The sequence below is a fragment of the Diprion similis genome, chromosome 14 (assembly GCF_021155765.1).
Source record: "Diprion similis isolate iyDipSimi1 chromosome 14, iyDipSimi1.1, whole genome shotgun sequence".
NCBI lineage: Eukaryota > Metazoa > Arthropoda > Insecta > Hymenoptera > Diprionidae > Diprion > Diprion similis.
Window position 1 is genome coordinate 2,847,765 of NC_060118.1, and position 23,382 is coordinate 2,871,146.

General features: G+C 44.7%; 3 protein-coding genes and 1 pseudogene across 3 annotated transcripts; 2 read left to right on the top strand and 2 right to left on the bottom strand.

The window, feature by feature from the left end:
- Nucleotides 1-2,272: 2,272 nt before the first annotated feature.
- On the bottom strand, nucleotides 2,273-3,125 carry LOC124414431. The gene is made up of 2 exons (XM_046895376.1): nucleotides 3,038-3,125; nucleotides 2,273-2,814 (listed from the first exon to the last, which is right to left on the bottom strand). Exons 1-2 carry the CDS (start codon nucleotides 3,123-3,125, stop codon nucleotides 2,273-2,275), a joined length of 630 nt encoding a protein of 209 aa, XP_046751332.1.
- A 1,792-nt stretch (nucleotides 3,126-4,917) lies between these two features.
- Nucleotides 4,918-9,738, bottom strand: LOC124414432 (annotated as a pseudogene).
- A 7,787-nt stretch (nucleotides 9,739-17,525) lies between these two features.
- Nucleotides 17,526-18,335, top strand: LOC124414434. The gene has a single exon (XM_046895377.1). It carries the CDS (start codon nucleotides 17,526-17,528, stop codon nucleotides 18,333-18,335), a length of 810 nt encoding a protein of 269 aa, XP_046751333.1.
- Nucleotides 18,336-19,000: 665 nt separating this feature from the next.
- LOC124414435 lies at nucleotides 19,001-22,358 on the top strand. Its single transcript, XM_046895378.1, has 2 exons — nucleotides 19,001-19,127; nucleotides 19,174-22,358. Exons 1-2 carry the CDS (start codon nucleotides 19,001-19,003, stop codon nucleotides 22,356-22,358), a joined length of 3,312 nt encoding a protein of 1,103 aa, XP_046751334.1.
- Nucleotides 22,359-23,382: the final 1,024 nt, after the last annotated feature.

The window sequence follows — 23,382 nt, forward strand, 5'->3', positions numbered from 1 at the left end:
CATAAACTGCTTCTTTTAACGCACGCTTCTATAATTTGTGTTCTGCTACCATGTCGTACGACAGGTAAAGTTTGCCGAAAATTACCGGAAACTACGACTACTTTACCCCCGAATGGTTCATTGCAGCAGCATACGTCTCTTAACATACGATCAACGGCTTCTAATGCATACTTTGATGCCATTGTTATTTCGTCCCAAATTATAACTTTTGCATCACAAATATATAGACCATGTTTGGAATTAGGTTTCATATTACACGTTGATTGTTCATTCAAAAGAAATGATAATTTAAACGTTGAGTGAGCCGTCCTGCCCCCTTTTAATAAGTTTGCTGCAATTTCAGTCCATGCCACAGGCAATACTATTGCATTCTCACTATTCAACGTAGAAATGATCGTGTTGTGTAAGTAACTCTTTCCGCTGCCACCGAGACCGTCCAAATAAATACACGTATCAGAAGATAGACCACGAACTGCCGCCAAAACCGCATTGAATACGACACCTTGATTTTGGTTAAACTATTCACGGAAACTTTGACTGCCTGTTTCAACGCGATCACGCTATCAGTATTCTCATCATTACTGTTATGACACACTATAGAAAAATTTTCTTCAATAGCGGGTAGATTAAAAATGTTTAATGTATATCCATGGAATATCAGTATTTCATTTATCACTTTCAAAGCCTTCTGTTCGTTTTGTTTGTTATACTCGTTATGATTGACAAAATCAGATTTGTACTTTTCAAATAATTGGCGAGCATTGATCGGCATGCCAAACACACATATGTACGTAAATAACCGACACATTTCGGTCGGAAATTTCAAACTTGACGCTTCAGAAAGACATTTGTCCCATTCTTCGTCATCAGTAACTAATTTGCGCGCAACTGCCGCTTCAAAATAAGTTGGATAAATTTTACTACCATATGTGCGCATATCTTGAAATGATTGAGCACCACGAACGTGTAATAACAACACTCTAAGATAATAACGCTCAGTTTCCTTTGGACTCACAAAGTATATTCTACCCAAAACAGGTTTTACAAATTTCTTTCGTTTCGACCACTTTGTATATTTTTTTTCGAAAACGTAATAATTTGGAATTTCACAATACAAATATTGACGTGCTTCGACATCAGTGGTGTTTAAAGTGAACCATGCAAGCAACGTAGATTCCTTATTTTTATCCATAGCTACTTTTTCTTTACCCTCTTCAAAATATACCACTTGTTCGTCTTCTACATGAACTGCTAATCTGTATATAGCATGGGACTGTTCATTCATCGGATATTCGTACAGACGATGCATTGCTTCAGGTGGACAAACATATCGCGTCGATATATATTCATCCACCTTATTGTACATGATGTTATGATCTTCTTGCACGTTCTCCATTCCAACAATCGCACAATCATGACCTTTATGGCAGTATTTGAATGAATATTTTATACACTGCACCGTCGAACATATCTCGACGTTGATGTGACTATTAAATTTCAATAACAAATATGCGTTATACGGCACAACGTCCTTATTGTTAGCAGTTTTGCGTGTCCCATCTTTCTTTACATCAAAAACAATAAGGTTTCCGTCATCTCGCCTACGATAAAAGGGATAACCCTTCGAATGATAATTTGTTTCCAACACATAATCTTTCGGAAATCGTTTCGTACGTCTGTTTGTCTTCAGATCCATGCAAGGTGAAACGACATTTTGTTGACCACAATGGCCGTGAATCATACATTGTTTAACGATGTCGTGTAGTAACGGATATCTTACCTTATCGGGTATCTCGGCCGAAACAATTTTGTCAACGTCATCTGCATCACGAATTTTGCTGTCTTCCTCTAGCCAAAACAACATATGAACATGTGGTCATCCTCGTTTTTGAAATTCGATAACATAAACATAAGCAGCAGTTTGACCAGGCCTTAGATTTTCAACGATTTCCTCCCATTTAGGTTTACAGGTCATAGTAATGAATAAATCGGGTTTGCCATATTTTTGCAATATTGCCATTGCATCGATGAAACTTTGCTGCAAAGCTCGTGGACTCCCACTAAACGAAGACGGTAATATAACCATTTTCCCTATCCTTGCATTATCCCGTCCGGCTTTGTTGTGTAGATAATCAATTACTCCTTTATACATTTCTGCTCGTAATTGACTTTGTTGATTTCTTATGAAATACAAACGATGACTTTCAACTTTCGTCCACATATCGACAATATATTGCTGGCATAAACTCCCCATACTCAGACATGGATTAAATCAGCCTCTGTAGCTCAACAGAAAGCTGTAATATTGCAACGCTGTTATATCACGTTTTCCTCCCGTTTGCTTCATCTTCAGCGTCCATCCGGACTGACCGGATGGAAAGATGAGAGGATATGTCATAGGGTCAACATGTTGACTCATAGATGATATACTTATAGGATCCTCACTTTTAGAATATACACATATGTCTCTTTGTAACGGAGGATCGCCATCTTCAGCAACGAACACCACTGCCACTTCATTGCATGTTGGTATGTTGAAACGATTTTTATCAACTGTTTCATCTTTCTTCAACCACATTCTAACTTCACGGGCTGGACAATCGGTTGCATTGGCCAACAATTTGTCGTTTTCTTCCACCTCGTACATCATATTGAACGCCTTCGCATATGGATTGACCCTACGTATAACGTTATCCAATACGCTCAATACCTCTGCTAAGCAGCCGCTATTGCCGGGATATTGCATACGTACTCTAGTAGCGATCTCGTTATCAACAATATATAGTTGTCCATATTTACGGGATTCATTGACATCTGGATGTAGCGCATATGTATTATGATAGGTTTGTCCACATACGGAATATAAATCGACCTCGAACTTTGAAGGCATCTAATTTGGCACCAAAACTTGCAAATGGCAAGGAATTGTTATAAGTTCTCGAATTCTTCCTGACATTTCTACTATACGCATCATTACCGTTGATCAATGCTTGAATCTCTTTCGGATAAGAGCTATCTTCGAAAATACGTACTTTACCTTTGTGACAGCAAGTACTATACTTCTTATCACCGGGCAATTCAGAAATGAAATGTTTAGCATGACAAAACTGACACAAATGATTCATTTCCCCAAATCATGTAATTCTACTTTATCTTCTATAAAATCTGGACTATCAATCCAATCCAATGACAACCTTCCTATGGAAACCACGGAAGGATCAGTTCTCCTTCTTTTTATCGCAGGTGACACCAAACCTTTTGTCCTATTACATTTTCTTTTCCTCACACTTTCCTCCCGAACAGACTCTTTCGTATTTGCCAAATTTTTCTTGGTTTGCCTTCTTTTTTTCTGACGTATTGCATCGGCCTTGAGTCTTTTAGCTCTTCGCTCCTCAGATTCTTTCGCGCGACAATTTTTCATTCTATCTGCATCGCTGTTACGGACCACGGAGTCCTTCGTATTTTCCACATTTTTTTTGGTTTCCTTTCTTTGCTTCTGACGTATCGCATCGGTCTTAAGCCTGTTGGCTCGTTGCTCCGCAGATTCTTTTGCACGACTTGCTTTTTTTCTACCTGCATTTTTGTGGCGTGATGCAGCCGCCCGTATGTCATCAACCTTTCCTCGAAATTCTGTGATTTTCTTCGAATTTGGTTCAGTATATTTGAAATCAACTCCAGTATTGGCATTGAGGGGTCGATTCTCATGTTGCTGCTCTTTGTTGTACATGAGAACGTTTTTTTTAGATAAACCTTTTTGTGGCATTGATTTACTTGCTTTGATATTTACGTCATCGACTCCTTTCACAACTAGAGATTCATTATATTTGAGGTTACTTGTATGAATGGAAAGTGTATCAAATGATTCGAATTAAACATGTTAAATAAATGTTGTCTCATCCTTGATATATCATACTGTACCTCACAAGGATTAACACCAAAAACAATAGACGGTGCAAAAGCTATGGACAACACACCGTAATCCCAGTAATTACTTTGTTGCTGTACTTTTTCAAACACAACATGTATATTGTTAAAAGGTATCAATTTGCTTAAAAATATGTTATGATCATCGTGCAATACTCCATTGTTAGCGCTATCATATACGTGTAATACTTCGGTATCGTAGTAAACACAAATCCAATATCCCAAATGCCTAGGCCCATGAAACAATATTTGCAGGCATGCTTCATTCTGCGAAACACTTCGAATTGATCTGGGTATTTGTACCAATAAAGAACTTTACATACGATGAGACGATTGTTGCTCTAGTAGATCGCTAAATTTGTTCATATGCGTATCCAACAACATACCTGATTGACCAGTTCTCTGCAAGACCGCGAAATCATCCGGGGATAATTCTACATACCTGCGACGATTCATGGTAGTATTATTTTTTATTTTTTCCTCTTTTCCACTCAACTTCACGCTCGCTCACAAATCAGCAACAATTCTCCAATTATACTTTTGACACCGATGTAATTGATTTTATCACGTCACACTCACAAACTCGAACGATTAAATCCATTATGAACGTATACGACGTAACGGTCTGGTAATCGAACATAAACTGAAGATTACATACAATGACGGGAGCACAACATAAATACACGACGTCCATGTGCCCGTCAATACGCCTATAGAATTCAATCAATGTAGAGGTGGTTCGAGTTTTCATCTACGACGAATACCCAAACAAACATTTCCAACTCTATCATGACACAATAATATATATGGGATATGCCGTGAATATTTCCATATATATACAAAATAGCCGTGCACCTGACGCACTGAGGGAGACAACCAGATTTACCTACAAGTCCACGTACCTCAATCGCAAATTTTATACGCAATTTCCATAAAGCACTCACGCTCGAGGGTGTGTTCCCCATAGATGTGAAAATTCACCAGGTAGATGACCTAGAGCACAGGAATTCCAGAATGTTGGCCCTGGAAATCAGAAGTCACCAGATGTTCGACCTGGAGCGCAGGAACTACGGTGCGCTTATCCTGCAACTAAAAATTCACCAGGTCAAGGACCCGGAGCGCGGGAACTACGGTGCAGGGGTTCTGGAAATCGGAATTCACCAGGTAATAGGCCTGGAGCGCAGAAACCACGGTGTGCCAGTCCTGGAAATCGGAATTCACCAGGTAATGGACCTGGAGCGCAGGGACCACGGTGCGCCGGCCCTAAAACTTGAAATTCACCAGGTAATGGACCTGGAGCGCAGGAACCACGGTGCGCTGTCCTGGAAATCGGAATTCACCAGGTAATGGACTTGGAGCGCAGGAAACACGGTACGCTGGTCCTAGAACTCGGAATTCACCAGATAATGGACCTGGAGTGCAGAAACCACGGTGCGCCGTCCTGGAAATCGGAATTCACCAGGAAATGGACCTGGAGCGCAGGAACTACGGTGCACCGGTCCTGGAAGTCAAAATTCACCAGGTGAAGGACCTCAAACGCAAGAACCACCGGGCGCTTCTCCTAAAAGTCAAAATTCACCAGGTAAAGGACCTGGAGCGCGGGAACTACGGTACGCTGATCTTGGAAGTCGGAATTCACCAGGTAATTAACCTGGAGCACAGGAACTACGGTGCGCTTATCCTGAACTTCAAAATTCACCAGGTCAAGGACCTGGAGCGCAGGAACCACGAAGCGGTGGTCCTGGAAATCGGAATTCACCAGGTAATGAACCTGGAGCGCAGGGACCACGGTGCGCCGGTCCTAAAACTTGGAATTCACAAGGTAATAGACCTGGAACGCAGGAACCACGGAGCGCTGGTCCTGGAAGTCAAATTTCACCAGGTAATGGACCTGGAGCGCAGACAGGAAAGTCGGAATTCACCAGGTAGAAGACCCGGAGCACGGAAATTTACCCCACAAGTCAAAAATCACCAGGTCGACGATTTGGAGCGCAGAAACTAAGATGCGCTCCTCCTGGGAGGTGGAGGACCTGGTGCTCGAATTCCGTGGAGCACGATTTTCGTACGTCCGCTCTACCGCGCGTTCAGTTCTGGACTGAGGAATTCTGCCGATTGATTTTCGTCGGCTGGGAGTATACGACGTCATGAAAGAAAAAAATTCCGGTCGTCACTTTCGGGACCGACGAACAGACGAAATTTTCTGCCTTCGAACTTTAATATATAGATTACCTACGCGATCTTGACAAAATACAGTCGATCTGATGAATTTTTATTTACATACTCAAGCTACATTCGACGTTTCGAAATTATTCTCTCAAAACATGCGAGTACAAATGAAGATTGTATCTCTGAATTTACTTTTCGACTATCATTACATCGTACATTGGCTACGATAACATCGCTGATTGAAATACATATGTAAGTTTTGAATTAACGAATACTTAAAGATTTGATGTGTTTACGTAACGTTTCTCGCAGATACCGAGATGAATTTTTTGGAATTATTGTTGAAGCATTACGTTACCATAGCCAATCAACGTCTACAACTGAAAATAACTGCTATCTTATATTCTAAAAGTTTGAATTACTACTCTAGACTTCTCTCCGCTGATTTTTGGTGCGCTCCGCTGGTGAAGTAGCTGATTTTTATGCTCGTGCGCTCGCTTACTCGTTGACAGTGTTTCACTTGATTATATGATTTTTACCAGATATCTTACGCCCTCGCTACTTGAGGATTTTTCAATGGGTAATAAACGATAATCAATATATTATCACAACATGTGTGCAAATACACAATTCAAGAAATACTCATGCCAATGTGGTGTATCCAGGATCATCAACCCCGTTTTTTTTATCACCTTTTCAAAGTGCGGTCGGTAACTCAGTTGAGTAAACTTGTATACATGACAGTAACCAAATTGTGTTCTTCATTATTCAACAAAATATTAAATCTCTAAATCTCTCTAAGTGTACGGATCTCTAAATGTACTGATAGTGATTAACAAATTATACGGAATAATAATAAAAATATATATATATCAACGATGAACTTTCTTCGTAAAGTCATTGATTTAAACATCCTTTCGCATTGCAATAACTCTTAACAAAATTCAATAATTATATAAAAAAGAAATGAATGTTATTTACCTGATAATAAGGTACTGAATGAATGTGATCTACATACGATGTTTCTGAATTCTGACATTATTATTATTCATTGTAAATATTTCTAAACGATTAATATTTTTTTTTGTTTTTTACATTTATTTCAATAATAATTCCGTAATATCAGCAACTGCCAATATGGTATTCCATTCGTCAGCTAAAGAAGAAAACGTAATAATTTCGATAATAGATTTTCTTCTGACATTTCAATATAATGTTTCTGAAAATTGATGTACTGAAAGTAGTTTAACTTTAAAATCTCATACAAAACGTTATACTTTTACGGAATTCTGAAATAGCAATGCAAGCAGCTAATTGTTAGTAACCTGAACAAAGCAAAGGATGCTCAACAATTTGTAAATTCAGCTACTCATCTGTATTCATTCTTTCTGCACGGAAATATGTCACGTAAATGTTACACCTGTTGTATGATATGTACAGTTCTTTTTTGAAGTCGGAACTTCATCAATTGTAAATTTTATCTCGAACATGCATTTCAATTTGTTAATGCAACACATTACGTTTTCAATAATTAGATCTTAACCGACTGAATACATATCTCCACTGTCATAGTTACAATGTTATAAAATATAATACATATTCTGTAGCTGAAGCAGGACACTTGTATACATGACGCGAACACAATCTGCAATCAAATTAGTTTTATAACATGCTACACACACATGTAAGTACAGTGTATCCTAATTTAATGAAGATGAATTTTTTCAAGAATCAGGACTGGACCATCCGCGGAGTAAAAAATTCTAGTCGAGTATTTGAATGTGTACAATGCCAGCTACTCACCAACTTTATGATTGACCTCCTGTTCGGCATTAATAATTTTTTTTTTTGTTATTCTGAATTTGATCTGAAACATGCATATTGGCTTGTTAATATAAACATAACATTTTCAATAATCCAAATTCATCCGACTGAATTATTACCTCTACTTCTTAATTATGATAATTGTACAAAATCCAATACACTCTATGTAATGCTACACCCCCATGTAAGTCCAGTGTAACGTGATTTTATAAAAATGAATTTTTTCAAGAAACACAACTGGACCATCAGCAGAGTAAAAAATTCTAGTCGAGTATTTAAATGTGTACAATGTCAGCAACTCACCAACTTTAGTGTTATGAGCCTGCTCGGCTTTCCTTTTTTTTATTGTGATTCTCAACTTTATCTGAAACATGCAAATTGGCTTGTTAATATGAACATAACTATGACAATTGTAAAAAATCTCATACATCTAATACATTCCATGTAATGCTTCACCCGTATGTAAGTCCAGTGTATCGTGATTTTATAAAAATGAATTTTTTCTAGAAACACGACTGGACCATTATCGAAGTGAAAAATTGTAGTTGAGTATTCGAATTTGAATTTGAAATCGGTATTTACCAGGTCAAGGACCTGGAGAACGGAAACCACGGAGCGCTTCTCGTGATTGTCGAAATTCACCAGGTGACGTACCTGGTGCGCAGAACCATGGAGCTGGTCCTGGAAGTCAAAATTTACCAGCTAATGGACCTGGAGCGCAGGAACTACGGTGCACTGGTCCTGGAAGTCAAAATGCACCAGGTCAAGGACCTGAAACGCAAGAACTACGGGGCGCTTCTCCTAAAAGTCAAAATTCACCAGGTGAAGGACCCGGAGCGCAGGAACTACAGTGCGCTGATCCTGGAAGTCTGAATTCACCAGGTAATCAACCTGGAGCACAGGAACTACGGTGCGCTCATCTTGAAATTCAAAATTCACCAGGTCAAGGACCTGGAGCACAGAAACCGCCGCGCGCTCTTCGTGGAAGTCGAAATATACCAGGTCAAGGACCTGGAACGCAGGATCCACGGAAAGCTGGTCCTGGAGGTCAACATTCACCAGGTAACGGACCTGGTGCGCAGAACCACGGAGCGCTGGTCCTGGAAGTCAAAATTCACCAGGTAATGGACCTGGAGCGCAGGAACCACGGAGCGGTGGTCCTGAAAGTCGGAATTCAACAGGTCAAAGACCTGGAGCACGGAAATTTCTCCCGCAAGTCAAAAATCACCAGGTCGACGATTTGGAGCGCAGAAACTAAGATGCGCTCCTCCTGGGAGGTGGAGGACCTGGTGCTCGAATTCCGTGGAGCATGATTTTCGTACGTCCGCTCTACCGCGCGTTTAGTTCTGGACTGAGGAATTCTGCCGATTCATTTTCGTCGACTGGGAGTATACGACGTTATGAAAGAAAAAAATTCCGGTGACGTCACTTCCCGGACAGACGAACAGATGAAATTTTCCGCCTTTGAACTTTAATATATAGATTCCTCAGTGAAGTGGTTTTCAAACTGCAAAGATCTCTGAGCGCACAACTATTTATAATTTCAGTAGGCCGGGCTTTGTTTAGACCAAATGCTCATACAATACGCTAACCCATCGCTCCTTAAGTGTATGAAATTTTACTATGACCCACTAACGTAAACTCCACGGCGGCTAGTATCGAGGCACCCGTAGACGGGCTAAAAATTAAACCAAAGCCATGCCGACCTAGGCATCAGTCCTCTACCCAATACAGACTACATGTCAGCACCGGAGGATCTATCACGAGACCACAAAATCAGAATATGTCACACAAATACACGGCGTACAGTACAAGCGCTAGCATCCTATCCCTCGTAGCATTATCTATCTGCGATTTTCGGTTGCAAGAGAGTACGTTAGTTTTACGCGAACGATGACAAACATGCAATAATATTCCCTCAGCATCCTTTCGCTGCCTCGCAGATATATCAAATGCTGACCCTTTCAGGTGTAGGGGGTGAAGCGGGAACCGGCCTGTTCACTGTAACAACCTATGAATGATGTTACATCGAAATGAGACGGTGTTTGCAAACTGTAGACCAAACCGTTGACAATGATAGATATCTTGCGACCTATAACAGTTAAAGAGGTCAGAACTCGAGTGGAAGGGATCAGGGGCAACTCTGCAGCAGGCCCCAATGGGGTGCGAAAGGCACAGCTCACGAAACTGGAGCTAATAGAAATCCTCACGATACACTTCAATTCATTAGTGGTCAAGGGAGTATTCCCAGAGTTGTGGAAAGTGAATCGTATATCACTAATCTCAAACAACGGCAAAGACAAGAAAGACGTCAGAAACTGCCAACCCATCACGATAGGTTCGATGGTGGGCCGCATTTTCTCGAGTATGATTGACCTGAAGCTCGGAACATTTGTGACCCAGATAGTGAGGCAAAAGGGCTTCACGAGCGGGGATAGGTGTAGGCAGAACATCACCATTCTCACAGAAACTATTGATGAATATTGTTATGACTGTGGTTGATAAAGCCAAGGCATTCGACACCCTGCCTCACAGTGCGTTCCGTAAGGGTCTAAGGAACAAGAGAGTACCGCAAGAACTAGTTTATCTTCTGACGGACATGTATTCAGAGTGCACGACGTCGATAAAGGCATACGGTGACAAAACGGTAGTCGTTGAGCTACAGAGAGGTGTCAAGCAGGGCGACCCTCTATCACCCCTGCTCTTTAACCTCGCAATAAAGGAATATATAAGGCAAATTACAATGAAGCGAGAAAGGTTGGCAATGGTTAACCAAACACTGTCTGCTCTAGCCTTTGCAGACGACATAGTGCTAGTGGCAAAAGATGGGTCGAAAGCACAAGCCAGATTCATAAGATTATCCAGGTGATGAAGAATGTCGGAGGCCTGAGCCTCAAACCCTGGCGAAAGTTTACAACTCCCCCAAGCTTATGCACGAACTTATGTATAGTCGGAGCACCCGCTAAAAGAACTCTCAAAATGTTGGACGGATGGGATTGGACAATAAGAGAAGGAGATACTTTACCTAATGACATCCACTGCCTTGGGTTTTTTCCATATGCCAAAGAAGGACGGGGGTCTAGGGCTGCTCAGATTTGAGCAAGCAGTAAGCTTCGCTATACTCAGAGGAGCAGTCAAAATGAGTGAATCAGTAGGTCTGATAGTGTGGCACGCACTACGACAAAATAATGGCAGATCCAAGAGAATCGCCGGTAACTTGAAACTAGATTGGCCAACTCAGGTTGAATCAATTGAACACGCCAAGATGAAGGCCACGAAAACTGAATCGAAGAACTGGGAGGAGAAAGTATCCCAGGGCCATGGCGTGGCCAAATTCCGGAATGAGGTAGGCAACAAGTGGCTGTCAAACCCGGCGCTCCTAAATTCTTCGCGCCATCTCAGCGCGATAAGATGACGGACTAACATTTTTGGGACCCGAGTTGTGCTCGCACGAGCAAATGAAACCATCGACACGATTTGCAGGAGGTGTCGACGAAAGCCCGATTTCCTATGGCATATTCTAGGAAAGTGCATATATACGAAGAGTGCGAGGATACGACGACACAACGAGATGAAGGCGTTCGTAAGCAGCCAGATCGCGAAACACACAGTTTCCGAAGAGCCCATGGTGCATTAATAATGTGGTGCACGTCATTGATGTGACGCTGCGGTATGAAAACCACCAATACCTGGACAAGTATATCGAAGTAGCGGAACTCATTAGCAATCGCACTAACAAGACGGTAAGTATGGTTGCACCGATTGTCGTGGGTAGCAAAGACACAATGCCGCAAGCGACGTTGATGGCTCTTGAAGCACTGGGACTCGAGACTAAGAACTCTCTGAATATATCTATCATGGCATTGAGATCGTCTATAGAGATAGCAGACGCCTTTTTATGGATGCATGCATAGATCAACACAGGAGTGGATGACCGAGATTCCCACTGTCCCTATCTACTATCCGGTAAAACCACTGCCAAGAGAACGCGCTAGAAAAAAGTTGCGGGAAAAGAAGACCCTGTTGAACTTGACTCTAGTCTGGCCCTGTGAGAAGACATAAGAGGTGGAGCATAAGTGGAAGGTGGCAGCATCGCCAGTGAAATACCACCACCTTAATCGTCTCTTTACTTACTCGGTTGGGCTAAGCGCGTGCGCCGAGAGTTTTCGTTCCGGCTGTCACGGTGCTCTACAGCCAAGCGTGTAAAAGTCGCGTGAGGTTTCGGCCGATCGTCAGTCATACTCCCGCGTGATCCGGTTCGAGGACACTCGCAGGTGGGGAGTTTGTCTGGGGCGGTACATCTGTCAAAGAATAACGTAGGTGTCCTAAGGCTAGCTGAACGAGGACAGAAACCTCGCGTAGAGCAAAAGGGCGAGAGCTGGCTTGATTTCGATGTTCAGTACGCATAGAGACTGCGAAAGTACGGCCTATCGATCCTTTTGGCTTAAAGAGTTTTCACCAAAAGGTATCAGAAAAGTTACCGCAGGGATAACTGGGTTGTGGTGGCCAAGCGTTCATAGCGACGTCGCTTTCTGATCCTCCGATATCAGCTCTTTCTATCATTGGAGAGCAAAATTCGCCAAGCGTTGGATTGTTCACCCACCAATAGGGAACGTGAGTTGGGTTTAGACCGTCGTGAGCAAGGTTTGTTTTACCATACTGATGACTTGTCGGTACGACAGTGATCCTGCTCAGTACGAGAGGAACCGTAAATTCAGATATTTGGTTCATGCACTCGTTCGAGCAGCCGGAGGTGCGAAGCTCCCATCCATGGAGTTATGTCTGAACGCCTCTGAGGCCGTATCTTCTGTAATCAGAGGAACAACGATATTTCTAGGTGTCTCGTGGGTAGAAAGGCTTGAATCTAAGGGACTTTACTACGTAGCCAGTCCACGGACCGGTCGTCGCACGAGCCCCTTTGCCGGTCGGGGTCTCCGGCCTTCGTCGAGATCTGCCCGCTTGTTGGTCTGGCTTCCGACGGTCGATAATGGGACATCCAGTTCGATGTCGAGATTCAAAATCATCTGTAGACGACTTAGGTACCTGGTAGAGTGTTCTACTCGGTGGAGCAGTTACCACGCTGCGATCTGTTCAGACTCAGCCCTTGGCTTGGGAATTCGTCTTGTCAGTTGGACAAGGCCCTACTTTCGCGTTGGGCGCGGTGCTATTGCACACCACTCGCGCGAAACGCAGGGAGTCCGGTGACGCGACGCGCTGCTTGTCCTGCCGGACGAGTCGCGGGCGTACCGGCGTTTCTTTCAACGGGGACAGTGGCAATGCGAGACCGGTGACTTAAAAGAAAAATCAAGTGCTCGTGCCTAGTCGCGCTCTTAGATCGTGTCGTTGAGACCGCCTGGGTGGCGCTCCGGGCCGGCAACGTGAAGACAGAGGTCCCAGATTGCGACTTGTGATCATTTTTCCGTCTCGGACGCGGAGAAGGCAATGCGTGAGCGGTCGGAGGTGCACCCGTTCAACGCCGTGCCGTTTAATCGCCGAGTCGGCAACCAAGGTAATGCAACTTTGCTATTCGGCGGCCGGCGAAATGCGAACATTTTTGTCCCGGGCGAGGTAAAGACGATGCGTGCCCGCTAGGAAAAGCGACCCTCGGCTGAGCTGCCGAGGCCCGGGGACGACGGACCGCCGCGCCGGCCTAGGACCAATCGACCAAACGCGGCGTGGCGGGGCTTGTCGAAATTATTGTACCGGTCGACCGGCGGGCAATGCGCCGGATGCCCCATGTAGGCCGGAGGCGGCGCTAGGTAAGATGAGCACTGCGAACCGATCGACGGTCGAACGGAGTCGTGGAAATTTCCGTCACGGTCGACAGAAAGGCGATGCGCCGGAACTCGGAGTCGGTCTGTGGCTGAACTTGTGAAAAATCGTTGCCCCGTTCAATTGGTAAGCGATGCGCCGGCTGATGGAGTCGGCCCAAAGCCGGACTTGTGAAAAACTTGCTCTCGTCCCGGTCAACGAAAGGGCAACGGCTTCCGTCGTCGGTCCAAGGTCGGACTTGTAGAAAACCCCTGCCCCGGTCGACCAAAAGGCAATGCGCCTGAACCCGTCGTCGGTCCGATACCGGAAAGCCGATAAGCTTTAGAGAATTTGGCTCAAGGAGTCTTGTCCAGCAGCGACAGAGTCCCGACGCCGAGCAATTTTTTGAATAGCCCACAGAGGTTCCGCGCCGAATGCCTACCGTGTTAACACCACATCGGCGTCGACGTCCTAGCGGCCAGTTTCCTACTAGTCAGAGGAGCGACTCGGGCGTGCCAAGGTCCCAGCAGAAGAATTGAAGTTATTTCGATTTGGAGAAAAGTTAGCCAGATATTCTACATTTTCACAGGATTTTGCCAAGTTATGAGTCAAACCTGAGATTCTCGGGTGGGTTCGACGGACTTGCAGACACTCAGCCAGCCCGCACCAAAAAATCAGAGAAATGTTGGTAAATAGCCAGGAAAACCACGATTTTCCTCGTTTTCTGATCGATCTGACCAAGTTTTGATGTAAATCAGAAATCCTTGAATGCGCTCGTCAGACTTCCGAACACTCGGGTCAGCACAGGAGAAAAATTGAAGATCTCTAGGTTTGGACACGAGATTCCTACATTTTGCGACGGAATTTCTTCAGTTATAAGTCGAACCTGAAATTCTGACGTGGGTCTGACAAACTTGCAGACACTCAGCCAGCCCGCACCAAAAAATTAGAGAAAGTTTGGTTATTAGCCGAGTAAACCACAATTTTCGTCGGTTTTTGACCGATCTCACCAAGTTTCGATCAAAACCAGAACTCCCTAAATGCGCTCGTCAGTCTTTTGACCACTCAGGTCAGCACAGGAGAAAAATTAGAGATCCCCAGATTTGGAGACGAGAGAGCCAAGAATTTGACATTTTGCGACGGAATTTCTTCAGTTCCCCAATAAACACAGGATGGTCAAAACTACGTGTTATACACGAAAAATAGGTATAAATATAGTATGGGTATAAAATATAACTATTCTTTATATACGTTTTATAAATTTACTTCTATAAAACCACTATCTTATACGTTTTTATTGAGTCGACATTCATATTGTAGGTACGTACGACGTATAAGTGCTGTGTTACGTTATGCGTATATTCGAATGAATTACTTGCAATGTGTGATAGACGTATTTGAAACACTATCTTTACACATCGTAACTCAAAAACCCCGCTGAATGTACCATATTCACGTTTAAATTACGCGCATAACAGACGTCTATCGAAATCCAAATCTTACACGGTTCGATCACATCGTGGATACGTACATAAAACGTGTATCTCCAGTCCTTTGTTTACCCCTGACAAGAATGGTTACACGTGCATTCGCATGTATCGACTATTAGATATGATAGACGTATTTTAAACACGACCTTCACACTTCGTCGATAAAAACACTAATTTGAAAGAATGATTTTTACGTTCAAATTACGCCTACATCAGACGTCTATCGAAATCCAAATCTTACACGGTTCGATCACATTGTGGATACGTACATAAAACGTGTATTTCCAGTCCTTTGTTTACCCCTGACAAGAATCGTTACACGTGTATTCGCATGTATCGACAATTAGATACGATAGACGTATTTCAAACACGACCTTTACACTTCGTCGATGAAAACACCAATTTGAATGTACGATTTCTACGTTCAAATTACGCGTATATCAGATATCCATCGGAATTTGAAACTTATGCCGTTCGAGTATACAAGGAACCTCTCTTGAACCGATGGCTCCGAGCTCCTTGGTGACAATCTAGATAGAACACACACGTATAGATAAAGTCTGAATGAGCGTCCATAATACGTATACTATCCGTTATTGACGTATTTTACGAACATTACACGTGATTTAGACGGTCATTTAGACTTCATCTTTTCGTGTGTTCAATCTGGGAGCCAGCGCCAACACATGTAAAAGTTTCCGAGCGTTTGTTCGACACGCTTGCCTTATTGTCAGGTCAAAGTTGTGCATGTGTAACGTCAGCGGTCAGCACGTTGCTCGGCCTGTTGCGTCGCGCCGGTTGCAAGAGACGTTCCCTGTTTACGCAGATACGTGAACGTATAAATGCAGTATCCTGTTTATCCCTTACAAGACTTGGAATATGATAATTGATAACTGTGCATGATGGACGTATCTCAAATACAACCTTCACGCATTATAAGTTTTACCAAAAAACTCCTAAAAGTTGGGTAAAATGAATGAACAATATTAATTTTTCAACAGATATATGGTATTTAGCATATAAGTAAGGACAACTCAAATTACAGGTACTTAAAAATGTAGAGGGCCAAACTATAAAATACTCAGAATGAGAAATAAAAACATTCGAAGAAAAATACAGAATTCTGAGCATTTTAAACGGCTGTATATTTCGACTTTGTCTGTATATACGCGTTTATAAGTGGCATAAAACACGTCGTAGCTACGACTTCAAACGTATTAAACATATAGCATCATGGTTTCGAACCAGAATCTATAAGTTTACATTTCCCTCATCCATGTTTATCAGTATTTCTGGTTGTAACGTCATTGAATTAGTATTCGAAACAAAATTTTCGATTCGTATTTATTCCTACTTTGTAGTGTATTTTTTTATCGGTATTTTGATTGAGAAATACTTTCAACGCCTCGCGTAACTTCGGCGTTCACATTTCTTTTCTCTTCTTTCACCCTGGACTGCTTTTCTTTCTATGTTTTGATTCTATCGGATTCTATCATTCGGCCGATCGGCCAACTGCAACTGAACAAAGAAACAATTCTTAGCTCTCTAAAAGTATATACGCGTTTATAAGTGGTATAAAACACGTCGTAGCTACGACTTTAAACGTAATAAACACGTAGTGTTTGAGAATAAGTGTTCTCAAAGGCAGCCCCAGACGGCTGTCGCTCGATGTGGACTAGCCCGCTCTCCCACGGTCGCCGAGGACGCGCCTTTACACCGGCTTCTCCGGCAGTTATTACACTCTCATTAGTCTCGCGCTCAACACGTGTTTCAAGGTGTTCAGTGAAAACTCTTTTTCTCTTGTATTTACTCATGTAAGAAGGCCGCTCAATTGATTAGTATAATCAAGAAGTCTTCTCACCTGATTAGTATAATCAAGAAGTCTTCTCACCTGATTAGTATAATCAAGAAGTCTTCTCACCTGATTAATATAATCTAACGTCAACTCAGTGATTAATATAATCGTAAAGACTTTAAGTGAAATACATTTTCTCTCACTTTTTCACACACTCTCAGACTCTCACACATACATACCTACATACACACATTCGTATCAAATTGTAATTTTGAATAAATAGTGGAGTTATAGCAATTGTTCGACGTCCTTATCATCTTGTACAATTATTTCTCTCATTCCTAAACATTTGGTCCTTCGAGCCGGATCGAACATTTGCTATCTCACTCATTCTCGTGGTGTATAAACTCAGTGTCGTCTCATTCTCTCTCGTGTGGTGCGCGGATTAGTGCCGTCTCGCTCGATCTCGCGTCGTGTCGATTCAGTGCCGTCTCGTGTGTTCGTGACCTCTCTCTGACTTTCTGACTCTTTGACTTTCATCGTGTTGTGCCAGTGTTCCCATTCGAACAATAACAATGCCTGTCACCATGCGGGACGACAAGTCATCGACCAGAGGGTCGACAGAGTCGCTGCCGACATTACCGACGGTGCCTCTGCCGGTAAATCCGCCTACTGCTGACCTACTCACAGCTGATGCCTCTTGTGGTGCAGGCCGACTCACCCGTAGCAGCTCACCGTCCGCGCTTAGTAGCGAGTTATTTTTGCGCGTCAATTCGCAAAATGAATTGATTGAGTCAATGGAGGATATGCTCACTCAACTCACGGAAGATCTCACGCTGGGCGAAGTCACCATGATGCTCGAAGAGCTGGAAGAATCTCACCAGGCCTTTCGCAGCGAACATACCTGGTTGGTTTCGCACTGGCCTCCCGCTCATCTTGACCACGCATACTTCACCTGCAAGACCAACCTTGTCGAGTCCAAGTTGGTACTCAAGGTAAAGCGACATCTCGGGCGTCTCCAAGACAAACTCACTCAGCCCACTCAACCTGCCGTCTCGACTGAAGCCACCTCAAGAGTCCGCTCACGTTTACCAGAGCTCACGATGCCGAAGTTCTCCGGTGAGTGCCGCCTGTGGCCGGACTTCAAGGCCATGTTCACTTCGGTCATTGGGTCCAGCAAGGATCTCAGCGAGCTAGAAAAGTTCCAGTACTTGAAATCGGCGGTGGAAGGCGATGCCGCGGATCTCATCTCCAACCTCGCTCCCTCAGATGGCTCTTTCAACTCAGCCTGGCTCCTGCTCATCGCGAGATACGAGAACAAGAGGCTCATTGTGAAATCTCACCTCGAGAGAGTCTTGGCGCTCAAGCCGATGCAGAAGAGGTAAGCCCGCTCATTGACCAAGATGGTCAATATCATCCACCAGACCACTTAGGCTCTCTCGACTCTCACAAATGAGACCAATAATGATTGTCTCATGGTCACGCTCGTTTCAAATCTGCTCGACTCAGACACTCGTGAGAAGTGGGAAACTTCCTTAGTCTCGTCTACTGAATTTCCCACCCTCGGTCAGCTCACGAACTTCCTCATTGCTCGTGCTCGTACCTTGGACAGCATGGAAGACGACTCAACGAAGGCTCAGGTCTCGCAGGCGAAGGGTGCTGTGCCAAAACGCAGTGCTGGCCATCACGCGAGCTCATCAAAGACTCCGCAGACAGCTCAAGGGTCCACACAGTCAGCTCCTGCCTCGTCGCTCTCATCAGGCTATTCTTGCGACAGCTGCAAGCCGGACCATTTCATAGTGGTCTGTCCACGCTTCCGAGGCCTCTCAATGGAACATCGAGTTCAGCTCATCAAGGAGAGAAGCCTGTGCTGCAATTGTCTGGGGAGGCACAACATGAGAAAATGCAACAGCAAGAGGCTCTGCAAAACTTGCAACGGATCTCACCATACGATGCTGCACGGTGCTGACCTCTCATCCGTCTTCACCTCTCCTGCTACAGCTCGGACCACTCAAGAAACGCCGTCAACCTCTGCAGCCTCGCACTCGGCATGAAGCGAGTTCACCCCAGCCAACTCAACAGACCACGCACCGACCAGAGCACTCATCGGAGCCACCACGCCCATCTTGCTGGCAACTGCCACAGCAACAATCTTCTCATCTACCTCATCGCACGAGGTACGACTACTGGTCGATCCTGGTTCAGAAATCTCATTCATCTCAGAAGGTCTCGCCAGGCAGCTGAATCTCAAAAGGAGGTATGCGAAATTGGATATCTGGGGAGTGGGAGGAAAGAAGACCGCTCAGACAAAAGGTGTCGTCTCCCTTACCCTGACGTCAAGGTACAGATCAATATCTATCACTATCCAAGCTCATGTTCTTTCAACGGTAACAACCATCCTGCCTACCGGCCAGCTGACTCACCAACCGGAATGGCCCCATCTCAAGGGATTGAATCTCGCCGATCCTGACTTTCTCATTCCAAGGCCTGTAGATGTCATTATCGGAGCTGATGCTTATGGGCAGCTCATAAAACCGAACATTATCAGATACTCAAGCTCCGCTCCCATAGCTCAGCTATCAATCTTCGGATGGCTCGTGATCGGTCCAGTTGACTCACCCATGACGGCAGTCAGAACAACTCATCATGGCATCTCACGACTTTCAGATTCACCCTTGCAAGATCTGCTGACGAGGTTTTGGATCCAGGAAGAAACTCCCACCTCAACTGACTCTCACCTGTCACCTGAAGAGCAGGAGTGCGAAGAACACTTCGCATCTACTCACTCAAGAGATGGAAGCGAACGATACATCGTCAAGCTGCCACTCAAATCATCACCAACGGTGCTGGGAGACTCATACAGAACCGCTCATCAATGCCTCCTACGGATCTGCAAAAGGTTAGCCAGGGACACTCAGTATGGTGAACTCTACACTCACTTCATGCGTGAGTACGAACAATCTCAGCACATGATCAAACTCAACGATAACTCTCTCACGAGCCAACCTCATTATTACCTGCCTCATCATGGTGTTCTCAAGCCAGAGAGTTCCTCAACGAAGCTCAGAGTAGTTTTCAACGGCTCCAGCTCCAGCTCTACCGGGTGTTCCCTGAATGATCTCATGCACACCGGTCCAAACCTGATGCTCAACATATTCGACCTACTCATCTGGATTCGACGATACAAGTATCTCTTCGCGACGGACATCACCAAGATGTACCGTCAAATCAAGATACATCCTGCTGACTGGGATCTCCAACGGATTCTCTGGATGGATGAGCAAGGATTGGAAGCTCACTATCAACTCACCACGGTCACGTATGGCACAAAGGTAGCTCCGTTCTTAGCGGTAAGAACACTCATTCAACTGGCTCAGGATGAAGGCAGTAAGTACCCTCTTGCTGTCGAGCCAATCACTCATGGCCGATACGTCGACGACATCTTTGGAGGATCCGACTCAGTTGAAAATCTCATTCAAACTGCCAATCAACTCACTCAACTGTGCCATGCGGGCGGATTCCCGTTGGCAAAATGGCATTCGACATCACCAAGGCTTCTTGAAGCCGTCTCATCGGAGCGAAACAACTCATCCACGATCTCCTTCGACGACTGCACCACCAAGATTCTCGGAATACGGTGGTTACCTCAGCAAGACACTCTAGACTTTTCGACCATCTCCACATCGCACTCAAACAGATTTTCAAAACGCCTCATCCTGTCAGAAGTAGCACAACTCTTTGATCCGCTGGGCTTCGCAGCTCCAGTTGTAATCAGAGCGAAAATGCTTCTACAAGAACTCTGGTTGCACAAACTCAATTGGGACGATTCACTTCCAGAACAGCTGATCTCACGATGGCGCAGCATTAGACAAGATCTCACCAGTCTGGCCAGACTCTCAATCCCACGCTGGTTCAACACATTGTCCGACTCAACGGTTGAACTACACGGATTCTCTGATGCGTCACAACTCGCAATGGCAGCTGTTGTGTACTTAGTCGTCTACTCTCCGTCCACTGGCGCCAACGTCTCGCTCATTTGCTCAAAGACGAAGGTCTCACCTCTCAAGCGTTTAACCATCCCGAGGTTAGAACTCACGGCAGCGCTGATACTCTCCACGTTAATTCATCATGTTTGCGCTACTCTGAACATGAACATTACCAAAACTCATTTGTGGACGGACTCTCAAGTGACACTCTCATGGATCAAAGCTCATCCCTCAAGGTGGAAAGACTACGTCAGAAACCGAGTGACCAAGATTCAAGAACTCACCGAGGGAACTCAATGGAGGCACATCGCAGGCACCTCAAATCCAGCTGACTGTGCATCACGTGGAATAACCACAGATCAGCTCGAACACCATCCTCTCTGGTGGTCGGGACCACCATGGATGACTCAACCAGAGGACTCTTGGCCCTCTGAACCAGAGACCGCCCTTGACAATTTGTGCGCACAAGAAGCCAGGGCCGGGGTCTCACTACATGCATCTCACTCAGTCAAGGAGTATCAATGGGATCTCATTCACCGATTCTCATCGCTCACCAAGCTCTTGGGAATTACTGCTCTATGCATCAATTTCACCAAGAAGCTGTCAGGAAACCTCAACTCTTCACCAGCCGCACTCATCACCTCAGAAGAAGTAGAAAACTCAAGACTGTTCTGGGTCAAGGCCACTCAAGCAGTCTACTTCCCAGAGGAACTCGCCCTACTCAGACGACAAGGGCAGCTGTCTCCATCCAATCCTCTCTGCAAGCTCACTCCATTCATAGACAGCGATGGTGTGCTCAGAGTGGGTGGACGGCTAGACAATGCTGAACTCTCATACGATGTAAAACATCCTGCAATTCTTCCTCGCTCATCAAGATTCTCCGAACTGATCATCGCAGACGCTCATCAACAGACGAAGCATGGAGGCACTCAGTCAACGCTAGCATTCATCAGACGACTCTATTGGATAATCGGCGGCAGAGCTCCAGTAAAGTCTCACATTCTCAGGTGCGTGGTGTGTGCTCGCCAAAGGGGGATCCGTGCACATCAACTGATGGGCCAACTACCTCTGGCGCGAGTCACACCATCACGCCCTTTCTCTCACACTGGAATCGATTATGCTGGCCCACTCACTCTCAAGACGTGGAAGGGTCGAGGCTCAAAAACCTACAAGGGTTGGATCTGCGTCTTCGTCTGCCTCACGACATCGGCCACTCACCTGGAAGTGGTTTCAGATTACTCAACCGAAGGTTTCATCGCAACCTACAGACGTTTCACCTCCAGACGAGGAATTCCATCAGCCCTCTACTCGGACTGCGGAACCAACTTCCTGGGTGCTGACGCACAACTCAAACAGTGCTTCGCCGCAAGCTCAGCAGGTCATCACAAAATCTCAACGGTACTGGCTCAAGACAGGACTTAGTGGCATTTCAACCCCCCCGCAGCTCCTCACATGGGTGGGAAATGGGAAGCAGTGGTGAAGTCTCTGAAATTTCACATGAGGCGAACAATTGGAGACGTATCACTCACGTTCGAGGAAATCACTACTCTTCTCACTCAAATTGAAGCAATTCTCAATTCCAGACCACTCGAGCCACTCAGCGATGACCCAGATGACACTTCAGCACTCACACCGGGACACTTCCTCATTGGCACTGCTCTAAATGCCGTTCCTGAGCCATCTCTTCTGGAACTTCCTACAAATAGATTGTCTCGATGGCAATTTATCCAACAAAGGATGCAACAGTTCTGGCACATGTGGTCGACTCAATACCTGCAGCGATTGCAAGCCATCTCCAAGTGGCATCACCCACACAACAATATTCAGGTGGGCTCACTAGTACTACTCACAGATGAACGTTTACCACCAGGAAAGTGGCCTATGGCCAGGGTACTCAAGCTGCTGCCAGGAAAGGATGGACTCACCAGGGTGGTATCTCTGAAGACAGCCACATCTACGCTCACCCGACCAATTGCCAAGCTTGCGCTTCTCCCAGTGACGTTTCCAGGAAACTCATCATCAACACCGTTGCTGATGGCGGGCGGAAATGTTTGAGAATAAGTGTTCTCAAAGGCAGCCCCAGACGGCTGTCGCTCGATGTGGACTAGCCCGCTCTCCCACGGTCGCCGAGGACGCGCCTTTACACCGGCTTCTCCGGCAGTTATTACACTCTCATTAGTCTCGCGCTCAACACGTGTTTCAAGGTGCTCAGTGAAAACTCTTTTTCTCTTGCATTTACTCATGTAAGAAGGCCGCTCAATTGATTAGTATAATCAAGAAGTCTTCTCACCTGATTAATATAATCTAACGTCAACTCAGTGATTAATATAATCGTAAAGACTTTAAGTGAAATACATTTTCTCTCACTTTCTCACACACTTTCAGACTCTCACACATACATACCTACATACACACATTCGTATCAAATTGTAATTTTGAATAAATA

Excerpts from the sequence above, each read along its gene's own strand:
- LOC124414431 (XM_046895376.1), bottom strand. The coding sequence starts at position 3,125 with ATGAATCATTTGTGTCAGTTTTGTCATGCTAAACATTTCATTTCTGAA. Across the intron at positions 2,815-3,037 it reads TAGTACTTGCTGTCACAAAG|ATGTCAATGAATCCCGTAAA; the intron begins GTAAAGTACGTA and ends CGCTACATCCAG.
- LOC124414434 (XM_046895377.1), top strand. The coding sequence starts at position 17,526 with ATGCCTGTCACCATGCGGGACGACAAGTCATCGACCAGAGGGTCGACA.
- LOC124414435 (XM_046895378.1), top strand. The coding sequence starts at position 19,001 with ATGAAGCGAGTTCACCCCAGCCAACTCAACAGACCACGCACCGACCAG. Across the intron at positions 19,128-19,173 it reads CATCTACCTCATCGCACGAG|AAGGTCTCGCCAGGCAGCTG; the intron begins GTACGACTACTG and ends CATTCATCTCAG.